Raw genomic sequence first — 16,496 nt, 5'->3', positions numbered from 1 at the left:
TTTGGAGTAAAGTTTGAAGACCAGATTCTACTGTTTGTTGCATACTGGTTAATATGGCTGTAAAGAGGAGATGAATGTGGCTACTTTTCCAAGTCTATTTCTCAGGAGGACTGTAAATTTGATTGGCTGTTACAATTCTAGCAGAATCATTCGATTTGAGAGCAATAGAAAGATAAGATATCCAATTACCCAAATGATTTGCAGGGTTAGCCAACGTTGTCATGGAGACACGGGTTGGAACAAATTAAATTTTAAGCAATAAAATAATCTTAAAGCCCGTCTGGGAACAAGAAAATTTGGCAGTGGCACTTACCTGAATTGAATCTTAGCTTGACACGATGTTGTTTGACATTGATATACTGTGAGGACCTAAACCTATGCATCGCACAACACTGCCTTAAAAAGGAGCTCGGCCAAACCAGTGAAGTTGATCTGTAGTATAAAGTAGAGGGATATTAATATTTATTCCATGGCTTAAATAATAATTAGGCTCTGGGTTCCCAAGAATATTATCTATTTACAGATTGAAATACCTTAAAACTGATTTAAGCAGCTTTAATTGGACACTTGAGAAAATATTTATGTAGCAGCAACATGTAGTTTTCTGAACTGCTGTTCCCTTTTGTGTATGTGTTAGCAGATGTAATAGAAGTCAGGTTTTTTGGTCTTTTGGTGGGAGGTGGGAAGTGTGTATATATTTGCATGTACAAGTAAGTAAAATTTTGGCACATGCCCCTAGCCCTGCAGTTGATTCTCTGGGTTAGTTAAAATTTCTTCTTTGCAGTACTGCTTGCAGACTGGAAAATTGCGTGCCAAAGTTGAGCCAGTGACCTAAAACCTGAAAAAGTGTCAGTTTCAGGCTTAGAAGTTATTTCCCCTGATTAATGTATTGTTTAACTGATTCCTGGCTTGTGCCGCAGATTTGAAAATAGCTGAGTGGCCGCCCAGAAGGAGGGCGGGTTTTTGATCCACGTCTGTAAGACAGATGGAGATGAAAATTGGTCTGAGGTCAAGCCATTTGCAGTGTTCTCACAGCCTTCGATTTTCCTCTCATCCTCACCACAGATCATCTCAAATGATTCAGTAATGACCAAAAGTGCAACACTGACCTTTTTTCCCTGGTGGATTACTGTGTTTCGCAGTCCAAATGGCAGGAAGTCTATTCCCTTCTTCCAGAAGGAGCTCAGTGTTATCGAGTCAGCCCAGCCCTGTGGGAACCAGCAAGTGCAGGCCAGTGTAACAGAATATGTGGGTTAAATTTGGTTTCCGGTGCTCTGGGAAACAAGAATTGACGTGTTTTGGAGCCCACATAATTAATGGGAAGAATACCTTAGTTAGGATGCTTTCTAAAACTCACACATAGGAGCACCCAAATTGATCTATCCACTTGTAAAATAACTGGTGAATTATAGGAGGGGTTCCTCCTGGTGGTGCCAACAAGTTAAATAAGATGGCTACTGGTTTATAAATGGTCCTCACTTCCATCACCCTCAGTTGCCTTTCCCCTTCCTTAGTTCTTCTCCCAGATTACATTTTAATCCTGTTCTGAAATGTGGCTATCATGTTGTGGAAAGAGGCAGGCCTTCTCGAGAGAGATCTTTTTTTTTTCCTCCCACATTGACTATTCCCCTGTCTACCTTCGTGGTTCCCAACCTTTAATGCCCCGCACACTTGAGATAAACCAGCACCACACTGCTTCTCCTGCAGGTGCCAATGCTCATTTGAAATAGAGCTCTTTTCCCTAACATGTTCTTCTTCTGGCTAGTCTGAGGCTTAATTGCATCCTGAAGCTTTGCAGGTTTCTTGGCTCATGATACTGATGGCAGTGAGAATCCCACATTCCAGTCGGGAAGGCCTGGAACCTTGTCCTCCTTTCCCAAGGACGACCTCTGCAGCAGAAGCTCAGTCTTGCTGGGAGAGAGAGCCTGGCCTGGGGGAACCCAGACTGTGACCTCTGCTCCGAGTTTAGGACTATGAGATGGCCTTGGCTGAAGCCTCCCTGGGGCCTTACATGCATATGTCTAGCTGGTGGCCATTGTGCTGCCGTGTCACATGTCATTATGGGCATGGGCCTCCTTGTGGAGTAGCTGCTTTCCCTAGAAATGGGGAGGAATGACTGACGGCTGTCATTTATATGTGCGTGCCCTTCAGTTGTAGCAAGGTCTTTAAAATTTGGGAACCATTGACCCATGGCAGGAAATTATCATCCTCTGGAATTGGCTAAAGATTTCAACCTGCTAAGGAAACAGTCACACCAGACTGCTGTGGCAGTGGCATCTAGTCAAGATGTGGGGAGGGGGAAATGGGAATTGCTGAATGGAACAAATGATAAGTCAGTGCTCTACAGTTTGTGCATTGGTCTTCTGCTTTGTAGTGATCTAAGGCATGGAGATAAAAGCTGGGGGTAATTACCACCAAACACAAGACATGGGCCTACATAGTGGCTATAATTAAAAAGAAATGTTTTACAATTTATTTCAAGGAAAAAGATATCACAAAATTTCAAAAAAGGAAATTTTCCTTAACCCAGTTTTCAGAGTGGTTTGTTGCGTATTTCCATCTGGCCTTTGCCATACGTAGGTATATTTTACTTTCACAATTGTAATGTTAGCCTTCATTCAGTGATGTAGTCTGCTTTTCCTCCTGCTAATCCTGCCATTGTCTGATCGTATCTAATTTCTCATGAGTCAATTTTTTCATGACTAAAACCTGGGAAGAGGGAAGGTGTAGGCCTCTTTGGGGTATGTTTCAGGGTGAGACTTGCTCTCTTTCCAGTCTGAGAACAATAGAGGACTTCTTGGTGGCGTTTAGTGATTTGCCCTGCAGAGTTTGCATTGAAAAACTGTCTGTGGTGCAAAAGTGCATTTTCCTTTAAGGCCACCAAAAGCTGTCTTTTTCCATCCTGGGACAAGTCAATACGATTTCATGTGAACAGGCACTTTCTGAACTGCGAAACAAGGGTTTTTGAAGAATGGAAATGTGCTATTTAGGAACTGAAACAGCTGCGATGCTTTTGTCAAGGATGCATCTTTACCAAAATGACAAATTAAAGCCCAAATGCTCTGCTTGGCAACAGTTGGGTCAAAACATTTAAGTCATTAATTAGAGGGAACTGAAGGGGGGAAAATTTACACAAATACACAGCATCGGAGACTCAACTTCATCTTGGAAAATGCAACTGGATTCTTTAAAAAAAAAAAAAATGAGGGCAGCCCTCAAGTGGGGCCTGCCAAGCTTGTCATTTGCAAATAAATCAAAAGACCATCATTGTAGGAATGAGAAGCAATGAATAGAGTTGCTTTGTCACTCTTTGACGGCCCCACACTCAAGCCTGCTATTAAAAATGAATGCATTCAAGAGACTCTGCATTAAGAACATAAACAATGAAGGGCACTTGAGTTGCTCTGCTGAGAGCTGCTGCAAAGATAGGAGAGCTTTCTCCGGAGATGCAGGCCTCTGCAATCTGCCTTGCAATGAGCCAGAGAATGGGAGCAATTAGTGTTGCTATCTGCCCAGGCAGCTTTCAGCAGGTTTCCCTCCCCCTCCTCTTTCCTTTCTTTTAACCCCTCCTTGTTGTCCAAGCTGCTGTGAGTGTGAAAGATGAGCAGTGAAAAGATAAGAGTCTCTGCCGAATTGGCACGGTTCAGCCCGAGAATACCATAGGAGCTGCCAAGCAAGGGGGGAGATGAAACATAAAGGTTATTATCTACCAGCAGTGGGTGACTTAGGTTCAGATTAGTTGAGCCACTAAAGGGTTTCTGCCATCCTGTATTCTCTTTATTTTGCTTTAATCATAGGTTTTAGGAAGGAATGAGATTACATTGCCATTGCCATTATGTTCCATTGGGTGGAATAACTTAAGTGAACATGCCTGAGGTTTTCCACCATAGGCAAAATGATGGGTTCCTACACCCCCAATTTGTCTTGCTTTGGTCGTGTTTTGAAAAGATGTGTGGAGAAGGCAGCCATCCTTGGGGTTGGGGAAAGGCTTAAGAGATAGGCCAGCCTGACCTCCCCACTTAACTTGTTTCTGACCTTAAGCAAGTTATTTTAACCTTTTAGGCCCTTCTCACAGGGGACATGGCCCTGATGTGGAGATTAGACAGTTGCAAATGGGCCCGCCTTGTGCTAAACAGTAGATGCAGCCACTTTGTGGTTAACACATGGCAGCAATTCTCAAAGTGTGGCCCCAGGTGCACTAACCTGGTAGCTTGTTAGAAATGCAGATTCTCAGGCCAGGACCTCCTGAATCTGAAACTGTGGGGGTGGGACCCAGCAAGTCTATTTAATCAAGCCCTCCAGGTGATTCTGACACAAGCTCACGTTTGAGAACCACTGCTCTGTTGTAAGGTGTATCGCAACTTGAAGACACCCCACTGTTTTAAATTTTGGATTTCCCCAAAATGTGATTATTTTATTGGTGTAATTCAGTTTTAAGTAGAGCCGCTACACTGGTGCATTAGAGTTTAAGGTAAATGAGCATGCATTTATTAGCTAAAGCAAAGTAAGATGTGTGGATGAGCAAGGTGATAGGATGGGAGAGAGTAAGTCTGGTGAATAGAAGATGTTGCTTAAAGGACGGTGAAGGCACCTTGGACATTGGAGATAATTTGCGGTATTTTGCATATTTAATCATTTGAGGTACACAGTTTTTATACAAACATCTTGAATTTTCTTCAGGTATATCAGATGACTTCATAAAATAGGGTTGTATTTGTGGATATGTATTTGTATTGATGCAATAGTGATATCTGCCTGCAAAGGAGAGCACTAAAATGGAGTTGGGCTGCACGTTCTGTATTTAAGATTTGCAGTTTATAATTGAGGCACCTTATAAAAATCCTCTGCTACTGTGTAAGACAGACTGCTTATATAAGGGAATTGTTGGTTAACTGATGACATGGCCCTGTTCTGCAGCCCTCTTTGGGCTATGTGGCCATTCAACTGTATTGTTTTTCAAACAAGTCTGAGTTTATCAGCTTTGTTTCTGGTCTTGAGTATGTCCCAGTTTCCCTTCTGCTTCCTGGAGGAAGGAATAGGCAGGGAATGTGGGTTCCTGTCTTGCTTTATGGTCTTGGGCAAATGATTTCTTTAGGTTTTGGTTTCACTATGTGTGGTTTGAGGATTATATGGGATCCGGGTAAATGATTTTTAGGCTTTGCTAGCGTTGTTGCTACTCCATTCCACTGTCGATTTCAAGCATGGTGGGCCTGATCCCACTTCCCAATTTAATAATAAATTTAATGGTAAGTCAAAGGTGGTATTGAAGGTCACTGGAGGGGGGAAATAGCCAATAATAATCACCAGCATACTCATTGTTTTTATTTTGGCGTATCAGCTTACCCAAATGCTTGGCCTCATACATGCTATTTTTTAAGAAATCACAGGTGTGCTAACATCACCCCTTTGTTCTTCCCCTCCTACTTTAGATGGCCCTTTTAGCCTCCTTATCATAAGTAAGTCTTTAGTGGTTGCTCACCAGGCCCATGGGTTGTGTACTGTATTTAACCGTTCTTCTAGTATTAGACACTGATTTATCAGGAGGGTAAATGCTAAGTTTTTCAAAAATTTTGCAGATGGTTCTGATGTCGAACTGCTGTTGCATCTTTGCCTAGCTTTTTCTCTTTTGCTTTGAAACGAGTGCTGCAGTGAACAGCTTCATGCATGGAATGCTTTTTATTTGAACTGTTTCCTTAGGATAAATTCCTAGCTGTAGGCAGCCTTACCAAAGGGTTTGAATAATTTCATGCTCTTGAAACACATTGCTCAGTTGCTTTCCAAGACGATTGTACCAATTTACTTTGCCATCAGTAATGTCTTCTAGTTTCCCTGAAGATTCATCATCATTGGATTTTATTAATTCTTGTTTTTCCCCCTATTTTAACTTCACCTAACTGGTACATTTTGTTTCACTCCTGGAGAATTTGCATGTTTTTTTTTCTATATTTAAGGTTGTCATTTCACAGATTCACAAACTTATAGTCAGAAGCTATCTAAACATTATCTGCTTATTTCCTTTCATGTGATTTGTTGCCCTGTTCTTGTCCATTTAGCTGTTGCCAGACACTTCTTACCAACACCCCATTTTGTCCTTTGGCTTCCTGCTTGGTTCAAGGAAACGAAAAGACCAGTTTGCCAGCCCTCAGCACAAGCGCCATGTTTTATGATCCATCAATTTGCAATTTAATGATGGTGGAGTTTCCCCTTCCTAAGCTGACTTTGGGCAGGGTGCCATTGGATTGCTTTGAGACACATGGGCAATTACTCATAAGCAGTCTTCACCCTGTACTGAGCTCCCAACAACACTCATTATGTATTTATTACAGAGTATATTACTCTACGAATCATGGAGAAGCAGTGAGCACTGGGGACCGGGTGTAAGGAGTACGAGAAGATGGAGAACCAAACTTGTAGGACTCACAGAATGCTCAGACTCTAAATTAAGATGCCAGAAGAACATGCCTTCAGTTTAAGGGCCCTGCAGAATACACCAGGGTCTGAAACTATCCTGGTCTTTGAGATAGCTGATCATATTTAACTCAGATTAGCAACTTCTAAGTTTTCTATCTACTGACATACCATTTCTTTTGGTAAAGAGGACCTTGTTCTGGGACTGCTTAGTGATGGTTTCTCTGATTGTGTCTAGGTGATTGAGTTCAGGGGTGCACAGGGATTCAGTTGGGGTTTGGCAAAGTATGCTGAATATGTCCCCTGTGATTAGTTAGTGGGATAGGGTACACTGAGGAAAATATATATCAGAGTACTCCAGAGGAGGAGGCCTGATCTCATGAACTTTACATTAACTGTAATTTTGAACACATGGGTTTAATTTACAAAATAAGTGGTAAATGTCATGGAGGATTTTGAAGGGCCTTAAAGAAAAGTTTGTGGGCTGGTGTTGTGGGGTAATGGCAGGGTCTAAGTGGTCTAAAGGTAGGTCTTGAAGGATTGGAGGAATCTTTTATAAACTCTTACAGGGATTGGAAAAATCTTCTATCTCTTATAGCACTTTATAATTAACAGTGTATGTAATATTATTTCACTTGATTTTCATGGAATTCTTTTCCTTAAATGCGATTTTATGGAGATGTATATTCACATACCATATACTCATCCAGAGTGTGCAGTATGGTTCACAGTATCATCATTTAGCTGTGTATTCATCATCACAATCGAAACAAATGAAAATAAAAATAAAGGTAAAAAAAAAAGAACACCAAAACATCCCATAGCCTCCATCCCCCCTTATTTATTTATCATTTTTCCCCCTACTCGTCTGTCTGTCCATCCACTGGATTAAGGGTGTGTCAGTCACAAGGTTTTCACAATCACACGGCCATACCTTAAAAGCTCTATAGTTATTTAATCATCTTCAAGAGTCAAGGCTATTGGATTACATTTCAACAGTTTCAGATATTTCCTTCTTACTACTCCAATACACCAAAAACTGAAAAAGGATACCTATATACTATATAAGAATAACCTCCAGAAAGACCGCGGTTCTACTTGAAATCTCTCAGCCACTGAAACTTTATACTTTATTTTGTTTCATTTCTATTCCCCCTTTTGGTCAAGAAGACATGCTCAATCCCATGATGCCAGGGCCAGGCTCATCCCTGGGAGTCATGTCCCACATGGGGTTGGGGGAGGGTACTGAGTTTATCTGTGGAGTTGGCTTAGAGAGAGAGGCCACATCTGAGCAACAGCAAAGGTTCTTTGGGGTTGATTGAGGCATAATCATAAGGAGGCTTAGCTTCTCCTTTGCAGTAATAAGTTTCAGAAGGGCAAGCCCCGAGATTGAGGGCTCAGCTTATTAAGTTGGTTGTCCCTAATACTTACAAGATTGTTAGGGATTCTCCAGGTGGGGAAGTTTAATATTTCCACCTTTACCCCAGTCCCTTAAGTGGACTTTGCAAATTTTTTTTTTACTTGGGTCTCCTGCATGGCAGGTGAAAATTCTACTACTGAACTACCCATGCACCCCTTAGATCATATTCTTGAGGCATTATGATATTTGTCTTTTTGTTTCTGGCTTACTTCATCCAGCATACTGTCCTTGAGGTTCATTCACCTAGTTGCATGCTTCAGTTTTCATGAAGTTCTGGGGTAGGTTGGTGATATTTCCGTTACTCGGACAAGGGACCTCGGATGCAGTGGTGGAAGCAACTTGTCCCAAGAACACCTAGAACTAGTTTGCTGAGATGTAAACCCATGTTGGATTTTGAAGGCCAACTCTGCTATCATAAACGAGTCAATGAGGGGAATTGGCAAGGATGATTCTAGCAAAATGTTTTAGAGAGGTTGCTAGGATCCTGCTCCTAGCTAATCATGAAGTTGTGTTCAGAGCTGGGGCTGTCACCCAGCTGGTGTGGATATCTGCTTCGGAGGGCTGGGCATAGCTCTTGACCACTGGCTTAGTGCTATTACCCAGTATAGTATCAGAGGTACCCGCACAGGGAAGGTTTATTTACAAACACTGTGACTGTTAGCAGGTACCAGACAAATCTTCAGGCATGGGCAAAAAAAAGAGTTCCAGAGTAAAAAATGCAGTTAGCCCACATTTTTGCCATTGGAGCTGTCTAGCCTACAGGAAAGGTAGAAGGAAATCTGCAGGATTATAGAACTCCTTCAGTACTGGCTTAATCAGAGTCATACCAAGTTTGACCTGCTTACAGACTCTGTATTCAGGAACAGAAGCGTGGGTGAAACACATTACTGCTTGTTTATTTGTGCTAAATTAAGGGTCTTAATCGAATACCCATGCGTTGAAGCAAGAGATAGCACTAAGAATTATTACAGGTTTTTGTGCGCCAACCAGACTATTTAAGGAATGTGGAAAACTTTTGTGAAATCCTTCTGGAATGGTGGTGAGATTCCTTGAGAATTCACCATACGCATTCATATCATGTAGACGCATTGCATCTTCCTTGAACACTACCAGAAAGTAGTTACTCTTGTTTATTGTACAGTTTACTGTGCTTCTCAGCACAGCAATGCCTAATTCGAGATAAACCGGCTTGTAAGTAGAAGAGTTGGGACTTGAACTTGAGCTTTCTGGCTCAAAATCAAGGGTTTGAGATAGGGTTTAGAGAGTCAGTAGAGGGAGAAGAGAGCTTGAATAAAATCTTCCTCTGTTGCTCTTTTTCATTTCCTCTTCAGATAGTTCATGTAGAATTTTGAGGACATGCGGTCTGGCTTTTGATGTGGCTTCATCAGTTTGAGCTTTGATCTTTAACCTTCCTCCTATTTCAGTCGTACTTAGTTCTACCTGTTCTATTGTTTAATCCAACTTAAATTATCTTTCCTTTAATCTCTACTTCTCCTTTTATTTTGTTTTTATCAATTTTGATATTATTAAATATTATTCCCTTCAGACTGGGTCTTACTGTCCCCTGGCCATGATGCAATTCTACCTTGAAACCATTCTGTTTATTAACACATATCATTATGAATTAAAGAGGAGATCCTCTTTTCTTCTCAAGCCAAAATAAATTCTAGCTAGATCAAATAATTAAGTTATAAAAAAATACAGGCATACAGGGGTACACAGGTGGTTCAGTGGTAGAATACTTCCCTTTCATGCAGGAGATCGGTGTTCAATTCCCAGACCATGCACCCCCCAAAATAAAAGAAAAAACGAAAAGAACAGACATAGGTAGCAGGACGAGAAGAAATCAAGAATGTCTTTTATAATCCTGGGGTGTTAAATCCTGACCCAAAGGCCAGGAACATAGGAGAAAATTTCTTTAGTTGGACCACATAAAAATATAAAGTTCTGTACAGCAGAAAATTCACAATAAGCAAGGTTGAAAGACAAGTGGCAAACTGGAAAAACTATGACCCAAGGGTTAATATTCTTCATATGAAAAGAACACTTACAAAAAGACAGTCATGAATAAACACCAATAGAAAAGTGCACAAAAGAAAAATAACAGTGAGCCAATAAATATATGAAAAGATGTTTAACTTCAGGAAGAATCCAAGTAATGCAAATAAAAATGAGCTCATTTTTTAATCTATTAAATGGATAAAGATTTTAAAAAGGTCAACAAAACCTAATATTGACAATGGGTGAGAGAGCAAGCACCCTCCTACACAGTTGGTGATAATGTAAATTGGTACAGCTTGCCTGCTGGACACACTGGCATTGCACATTGCAATTTAAAATATGCATGCACTTTGATCTAGCAATTTTACTTCTAGGAATTCCTCTTCAAGATCTATGTAGAGGTTATTATTTTTTTAATTTAGTTTTTTTTTTAACATAACATACAGACATGAACATTCTTACCATATGATGATTCCATTCTTGGTACACAATCAGTAACTCACAGTATCATCACATAGTTGTATATTCATCACCATGATCATTTCTTAGAACATTTGCCTCAATTCAGAAAAAGAAATAAGAAAAAAGTAAAACATTCATACATACCGTACGCCTTACCTCTTCTCCCTCTCGTTGACAGCTAGTATTTCCACCTACCCAAAATATTAAAACCTTTGTTTCTCCCATTTTTTTCTATACCCCTTACCACTCCCTTTTGTTGATAGCTAGCATTTCAGTCTACTAAATTTATTTTAACATTTGTTCCCTCTATTATTTATTTATTTTTAATCCATATGTTTTACTGTGTAGAGGTTATTTGACAGAGTTTATAAATGTGAAAAAAAATAGGTGCAATGTAGTTATCCACCAATGTCAGGAGTGCTTAAATATTAGTATACTTATTTAGTGGAATATGTTGATGAGGTACTTACATCCATACTGATGGACTAGGAAGGCATCTATGAAATATTTTTGAGAGGAAGAAGCAAATTATAGAAAGGCAGTGTATATAATGAGATCCTGAGACATAGAAGTGTCTGTCCTCATTCTGTATTTCTGTATATATAGAATCACCAGAATGTTGCTAGTGTTTGTCCCGGATAATGGATATAGGACTATTTTAACTTTCTTTTAAATTTTTGTGTCTGTGGACATCTGTGTGTGTTTTCAAAGCGAGCATGTATCATTTTTAAATTTGGAAGACCTCAAGTGTGAGTTTTGGAGAAGGGGAGAGTACCGAATGCTGTTGGAATATAGTGTGTAGGTATGGGGGCGGGGAGGGGCAATCCTTCTAGGCATCCCTACCTTTTTATGTATACCCAAATATTTGGTGCAGAACTCTTCTGTTGCAATGGAATAGGACAACTGCTCTTGCTTTCAAGGAGAGCCGTGACCTTGAGTTAGCTAAGTGGTTGGTGGCTGTGTGATCAGATGATGGGGCTGACCCAGTTCTGTTTTCCCACCTGGTACAGCTGTACCCTTTTTGCATATATTTCTTTGCCCTGTCAGCTAAAGCAAGGTCATGGGTTTGATCTCTATACTAGTCCTTTTCCCTTCTAGTACATTGTTTTCAAAATACCATCTTTAGCCCTGTCTCATTGATGGTCAGGGAGAATTGGGTTGAGTTGGCCTAAATTCAATTCCATAAATTTCAAAGACCTGGTTGCTCAGTTTGCTGAATAAGGATGGCTCTCCTACTCGTGTTGTTTGCAAAGCTCCTAGGGCTTCTGCTTTTTCTTTTACATTGCTATCCCATGTTTCTCAAGGACATTCCCTGCATATGTTATAATTTTCTGCTCATGATCCTTTTCATTGTCTCATGTTGTTGAGTAGGCATTAGTAAGCATGGACAGAAAATAATGAAATATATAAGGTTGACACTGGACCTCTTTCAAAAACTGGCCTTTTTTTTCTTTAAAAAAAAAGCAGAACTGGTTCTTCAGAATGAGAGAAAGCAAGAGGTGCTTTGCATTGCGCTAGGGTGACAGGTGGGACAAGTGGGTGCTGCCCTAGGCAGGAAGCAGAACACCATTCATTTACTCCCTCCCCTGCTCATTTGTCCGGTGTAGCAGAGGGATTGCTGTGGATTTTGAGCCGAGCAGAGACTTTTCCTGCTTTCTTTGGAACAGATGTGCCACTGGTACTCATGACATGTTTGTGTTCAGCTGAGCCAGGACCCTCATCAGTGAGCTCTCTTGCATCCCATGTTGAGTTGCGGTGAAGCTTTCTAACCACACAGGACATCCAGTTTGACCATCGCTTGGGAGTTGAGTTCTGTTTTACTTCTTGGCTTGAGTTTTAGCAAAGGTGACTAACATTTAAACCCTTTTCCAGTTGTGCAGGAGTTGGGACAAGTGAGAAGGTGGTCCACCAGCTCCTTTTTACCTTAGACCTTGTCTTTGGAAGCGAGACTGATTTGAACAGGTGTCTTTGTTCCAATGGTTTCTGACACCAATTTGAATGAACTTGCTGGAACTGCATAAATGTACCACAGTGTGCCATAACTGAATGAGTATATGAAGGAGTTTGCCATCACCATGTAGATGATTATACAACCTTAAACCATGCAGCTCCTCTAACTCAAACTACCCATTATCTCTTAAGTGACTGCCAAGGTCTGTGATTGCGTATCAGTTTTGCAAGTGTGATTAATATCTTCTGCTTACCTCAAGAAAAAAAAAATGCTAGTAACATAACCTGGAAGAACAGGTTTAGGCCCTCAAGAGTAAAGTAGTGGAGGAAAGAAGTGTTTGGGGGTATGTTATCTTTCCGGACTGATGATGAAGTATTCTAAACATTTGTGTGGCTTTGTCTTTATAGACTGAAATCGCCAAGAGATTGAATACGATTTGCGCACAAGTCATCCCATTTCTGTCTCAGGAAGTAAGTAAAACTGTTCAGCTGTTAAAGTGCAATTATGTTGCTTCTGTTTGCAAATTAGCTAGTTTTAAGATGTTAATTTTATCACAAGGAACAAGTGTGAAGAACATCTGTTACAGCTGAAGTGTGCAAACCCCCTGCTATTGCATCTAGCAGATCTGAGGGCATGCTGCAGAGGTGGTGACAGTAGCTCAACCTCAAATTAAAATTTTTTTGTGTGGCAAACTGCAAAATGACGATCAAAGATGAAGTGTGTTTTCTTTGAAGAGTAGTATACACTCCATAGCTTCTGATAATTCAAGTATCCTTTTTCTTTTAAGTAGAAAGTTTTGCCTTGGTACTGAAATTTTAAAACGACTCCACGAGGGTTGACTTTACCTGTGGAAGTAGGTATTTCATTTATACTTGTATGTTCCAAATTGGGTTAGCTTTATATCAATGTACTGTCCGTGGAGGGAGTGAGTAATGGACAAAAGGATGAAATAAGTATTCACATTATGTTGTTGGAAAGTCCCCCCTTAACAATTTAGGGGGGACTCTGTGAATACTCTGTGAAATAGACTCAAGACCATTATATTTTAGCTTTACCTTAAAGTTTTCCTTATTTTTGGATACAAGCTAATAAATGCTAAAATGCTTTTAAAAATGTGTACGAGTTGAATGTTTCTTGAGGCAGGCTGAAAGCTTATTGGGCTGGGAGTGGGCATACTTCCTAGTTGACAGGTGTATTTTCTGGTGTCTGTGTATGATGTGATGATTGATGCAGAAAGTCACTTACCATCTCTGCTGTTATTATCATAGCCGCCTCTGTCAGCATAGCATTTGTCTGATGCTACCGTTTAGATTGGTGGCCTTTTGAATCTAGTGGTTTGTTCTTCTCTCGTGCTCCGATCTCTGCTGTGGTCTCATGCTTCCCGAAGCAGACTTGTGGCTTTATTTTAGTTAGTGGGTGGAGACAGTAGGTGTGCAGGGTGAGTTTCCAACCTGAAAGGAAAGTGAAGTCCTTTCCTCTCTTGTGGAGGGTAAAAAAATAACAAAAAGCAAAAGAAGGGGAGGGATTCTCAAAGATTCCAAAAGCGGCTGGTGGGTTCAAGTCTTGTTGATAATTTATGGGGTAACTGATTGTTAGTCTTGAAATGGGTGTTTTAAATTTCCATAAACTTCATTTGCCAACTTCCCCAGAGAAAAGCAAACCCTTTCTGCACACCAAGATCATTTTCCGACCCATACCGTAAGGCCTCAGGTTACTGTCCTTGATGTCCATTTAGTCTCTCTACCATGTCAAGGCAAAAGCAGAAACTATCAACAGAGATTAAGTGGAGACTGGTGTTGGTTAGAAATAAAGGAAGCTCTGCTGTTCATTTCCTTTTCCTGTTGAATGTGTGTTCTGGTCAGGAAGCTGCCTGTATAAGTCTTTATATATTAATTAACCTGCGTTGCATGTTGCATTTGTCTTTTGTTGTCGTTCACTTAAATGTGCAAATGAAGTCATCGGTTGCCTTACTTAATGCTTTTTCTGCTTCTTGTTTTCAAAGCATCAACAACAGGTGGCCCAGGCTGTGGAGCGGGCCAAGCAGGTGACCATGGCAGAGCTGAATGCCATCATCGGGGTACGTGGCCTACCAGGTCTACCTCCTACAGTGTGTATAACCAGCTTTCATTTCTTATTCATTTGATGGCTTAATGTGTATACATACCTATTTATATATATCATTCCAGTAGCTTAACATTGACCGGTTTGAATTTGTTAAGGACAGATGGGGGGTTCAGGTACATGAGATATATAAGGAAATGGGACTAGCATAGGCGAGAAGTCAGGGGAAACATTTTATGAGGGAAAGAAAACTAGGTCTACTTTTTTTTTTTTTAAAGCAGTTTTATCCCCACACCATAACATCCGATCCATCGTGGACAGTCACTGGCCTTCAGTTTAATGGCAAGGTTGTGCTTTCATCACCAATAAGTCTACTTTCTAATGGGAAAATAAATGTCATTTATCCCGTGACACTGAAACCATCCACGCTCCATCAGTCGAGTAAAAGCTTTCGGTTAGAGTTTTACATACTTTCCTTCCTCTGTCTTATAGCTTAGGTTACAGTGAGGTTAAGATGTGCCTCAGTTATCATTTCATTACCTTTGCTTTCGCCGTTTGCTTTCCTAAGGTTTTAGAACCGCATGGCTGTTTGCTCTTTCTCTTTCTCGTGCATCCTTCATGTATTTTTAAGTGGCACACCAATGAAAAGAAGGGCTTTCTGCCATAGAAGAGGTGTTAATTGTCTGTCATAGGGCTTTCCTAGCCTTTCACCAGGTCTCTGCTGTGCATGTGGAGTTCGGTTAGTGCCCCTTGCTGGCGATGGGCTGTCAATCACAAGCCATTTGCTCTGCATTAATGAACCTGTGAGCCATGCGGTCCGTCCCCCGCATGGATCCAGGACTGTTCTCATGTTTTCTGCCCTTCCAGACTGAGCGAAAGGAGGAGTGACACAAGGGACCGTCCTTTCTGGTTTTATTCGTATGTGAGTGCCTTGAGCGGATTCAAATTACTCATTTATCAATTGATGTTAATTGCTTGTGAGAAGATGTCCTGCTGGTCTTTATAGTTCCCTCAGACACTTTGTAATGATAATTAGACATGCTGCTGTACGGATTAAGAGGGCCAGAACCCAATGAGGGCCACAGACAATGGAACCAGTTAATCCATCAGGGCTTAAAATTACATCCCAACTGGAGATGGAGAAAAAACATAAGAGTGAAGGAGATTAAAGAATGAGCCTCAGCTTGAAAACTCTCCTTTCATCAGTTTCTCAATTGCTGATCTGTAGTCAGGGTTGCCTGTAGCACGCCATTGGCAGTCAATTAGGTGAAATAAACTGGGAGGGTGACCTTCATTTCCTTTTAATAGCTTTTTCCTCCCTGAAATGGGGAGCTTCAGTGGATTTTCAGCTTAAATTTTATTCAAGCTGCTTTATTACACTTGACAGCTTAGCTCTGCATAAACAATTCTCTCCTCTTCCCCCCAGACCTAGGCTCTGCATATTTCCCTCTTTAGTATCACATTTTTGACTGTTACTTAGTGGGCTCTCTAATCATATTCAACAAAAAACACAATTACATCTGCATTTGTCTGCTGCCTTCTGTAGCCTTTTCTTATGTAATGAATTGATTTATTTCAGAGATCAAATCAAATATTCACTGGTACTTTTGCATGTACCGTGTTTGATTAGCAAAGACTAATAGCGAATTGTACTTGTAGTTCGAGCACAGAATTTTTTAACCCAAATGAACGAGGATGGAAAAGCCTGTTTTGATTAAAGGAAAACATATGCAAAGCAGTTCTCAAGTACTCAGTTAAACTTTGTGGAACATGTTTGTTTTCTGATAGGCTCTACATTTTTACATATAATTTCTTGATGATAAAACTCTTTAAATACTCAAAGGCACACTCCAAGCCCTGGTGAACTTCCTTTTGTGGACCTACAGTTTAGAAAGGAGGAAATGGTTTTGAAACAGATGTTTATAGGTAATACTTATTCTCAGTTGAATAAAAAAATAAAAATAGTAGGTCGTTTTAGAAAGGCAGATGAATCACTAATTTTATGAATGGTCTTAGTCCAGGAGAAACGTCTGAGGCTTATCAAGACATATTAGCTCTGATCACATAGCAACAGTAACTAACCCAAATCAGCACATTGAGTCCGACACAAGCCCAGTGTCAGTTGAATGAATGTCTTCAGCCTACTAGCATATGCAGTTTTTATAATTGTAATTTTTGGATCAGTATCTTAAT

At 40.5% G+C, this 16,496-nt stretch overlaps 1 protein-coding gene across 10 annotated transcripts in view; it reads left to right on the top strand.

The window, feature by feature from the left end:
• TLE1 (TLE family member 1, transcriptional corepressor) overlaps nucleotides 1–16,496 on the top strand; it is an 85,865-nt gene that overhangs the window by 14,733 nt on the left and 54,636 nt on the right. For 6 of the 10 annotated variants that reach the window (XM_077148500.1, XM_077148506.1, XM_077148504.1 and 3 more), the window contains exons 5-6: nucleotides 12,650–12,712; nucleotides 14,245–14,319. In XM_077148500.1, coding sequence (XP_077004615.1) covers nucleotides 12,650–12,712; nucleotides 14,245–14,319 — 138 coding nt within the window. Of the gene's footprint in view, nucleotides 1–12,649; nucleotides 12,713–14,244; nucleotides 14,350–16,496 lie in introns of all 10 variants that reach the window. The other 4 variants (XM_077148497.1, XM_077148502.1, XM_077148501.1 and 1 more) reach the window with 1 other exon arrangement.

Source organism: Tamandua tetradactyla, chromosome 2, assembly GCF_023851605.1.
Source record: "Tamandua tetradactyla isolate mTamTet1 chromosome 2, mTamTet1.pri, whole genome shotgun sequence".
NCBI lineage: Eukaryota > Metazoa > Chordata > Mammalia > Pilosa > Myrmecophagidae > Tamandua > Tamandua tetradactyla.
Note: the sequence above shows the minus strand (reverse complement) of the source record. Positions and strands in the feature narration are given on the sequence as shown.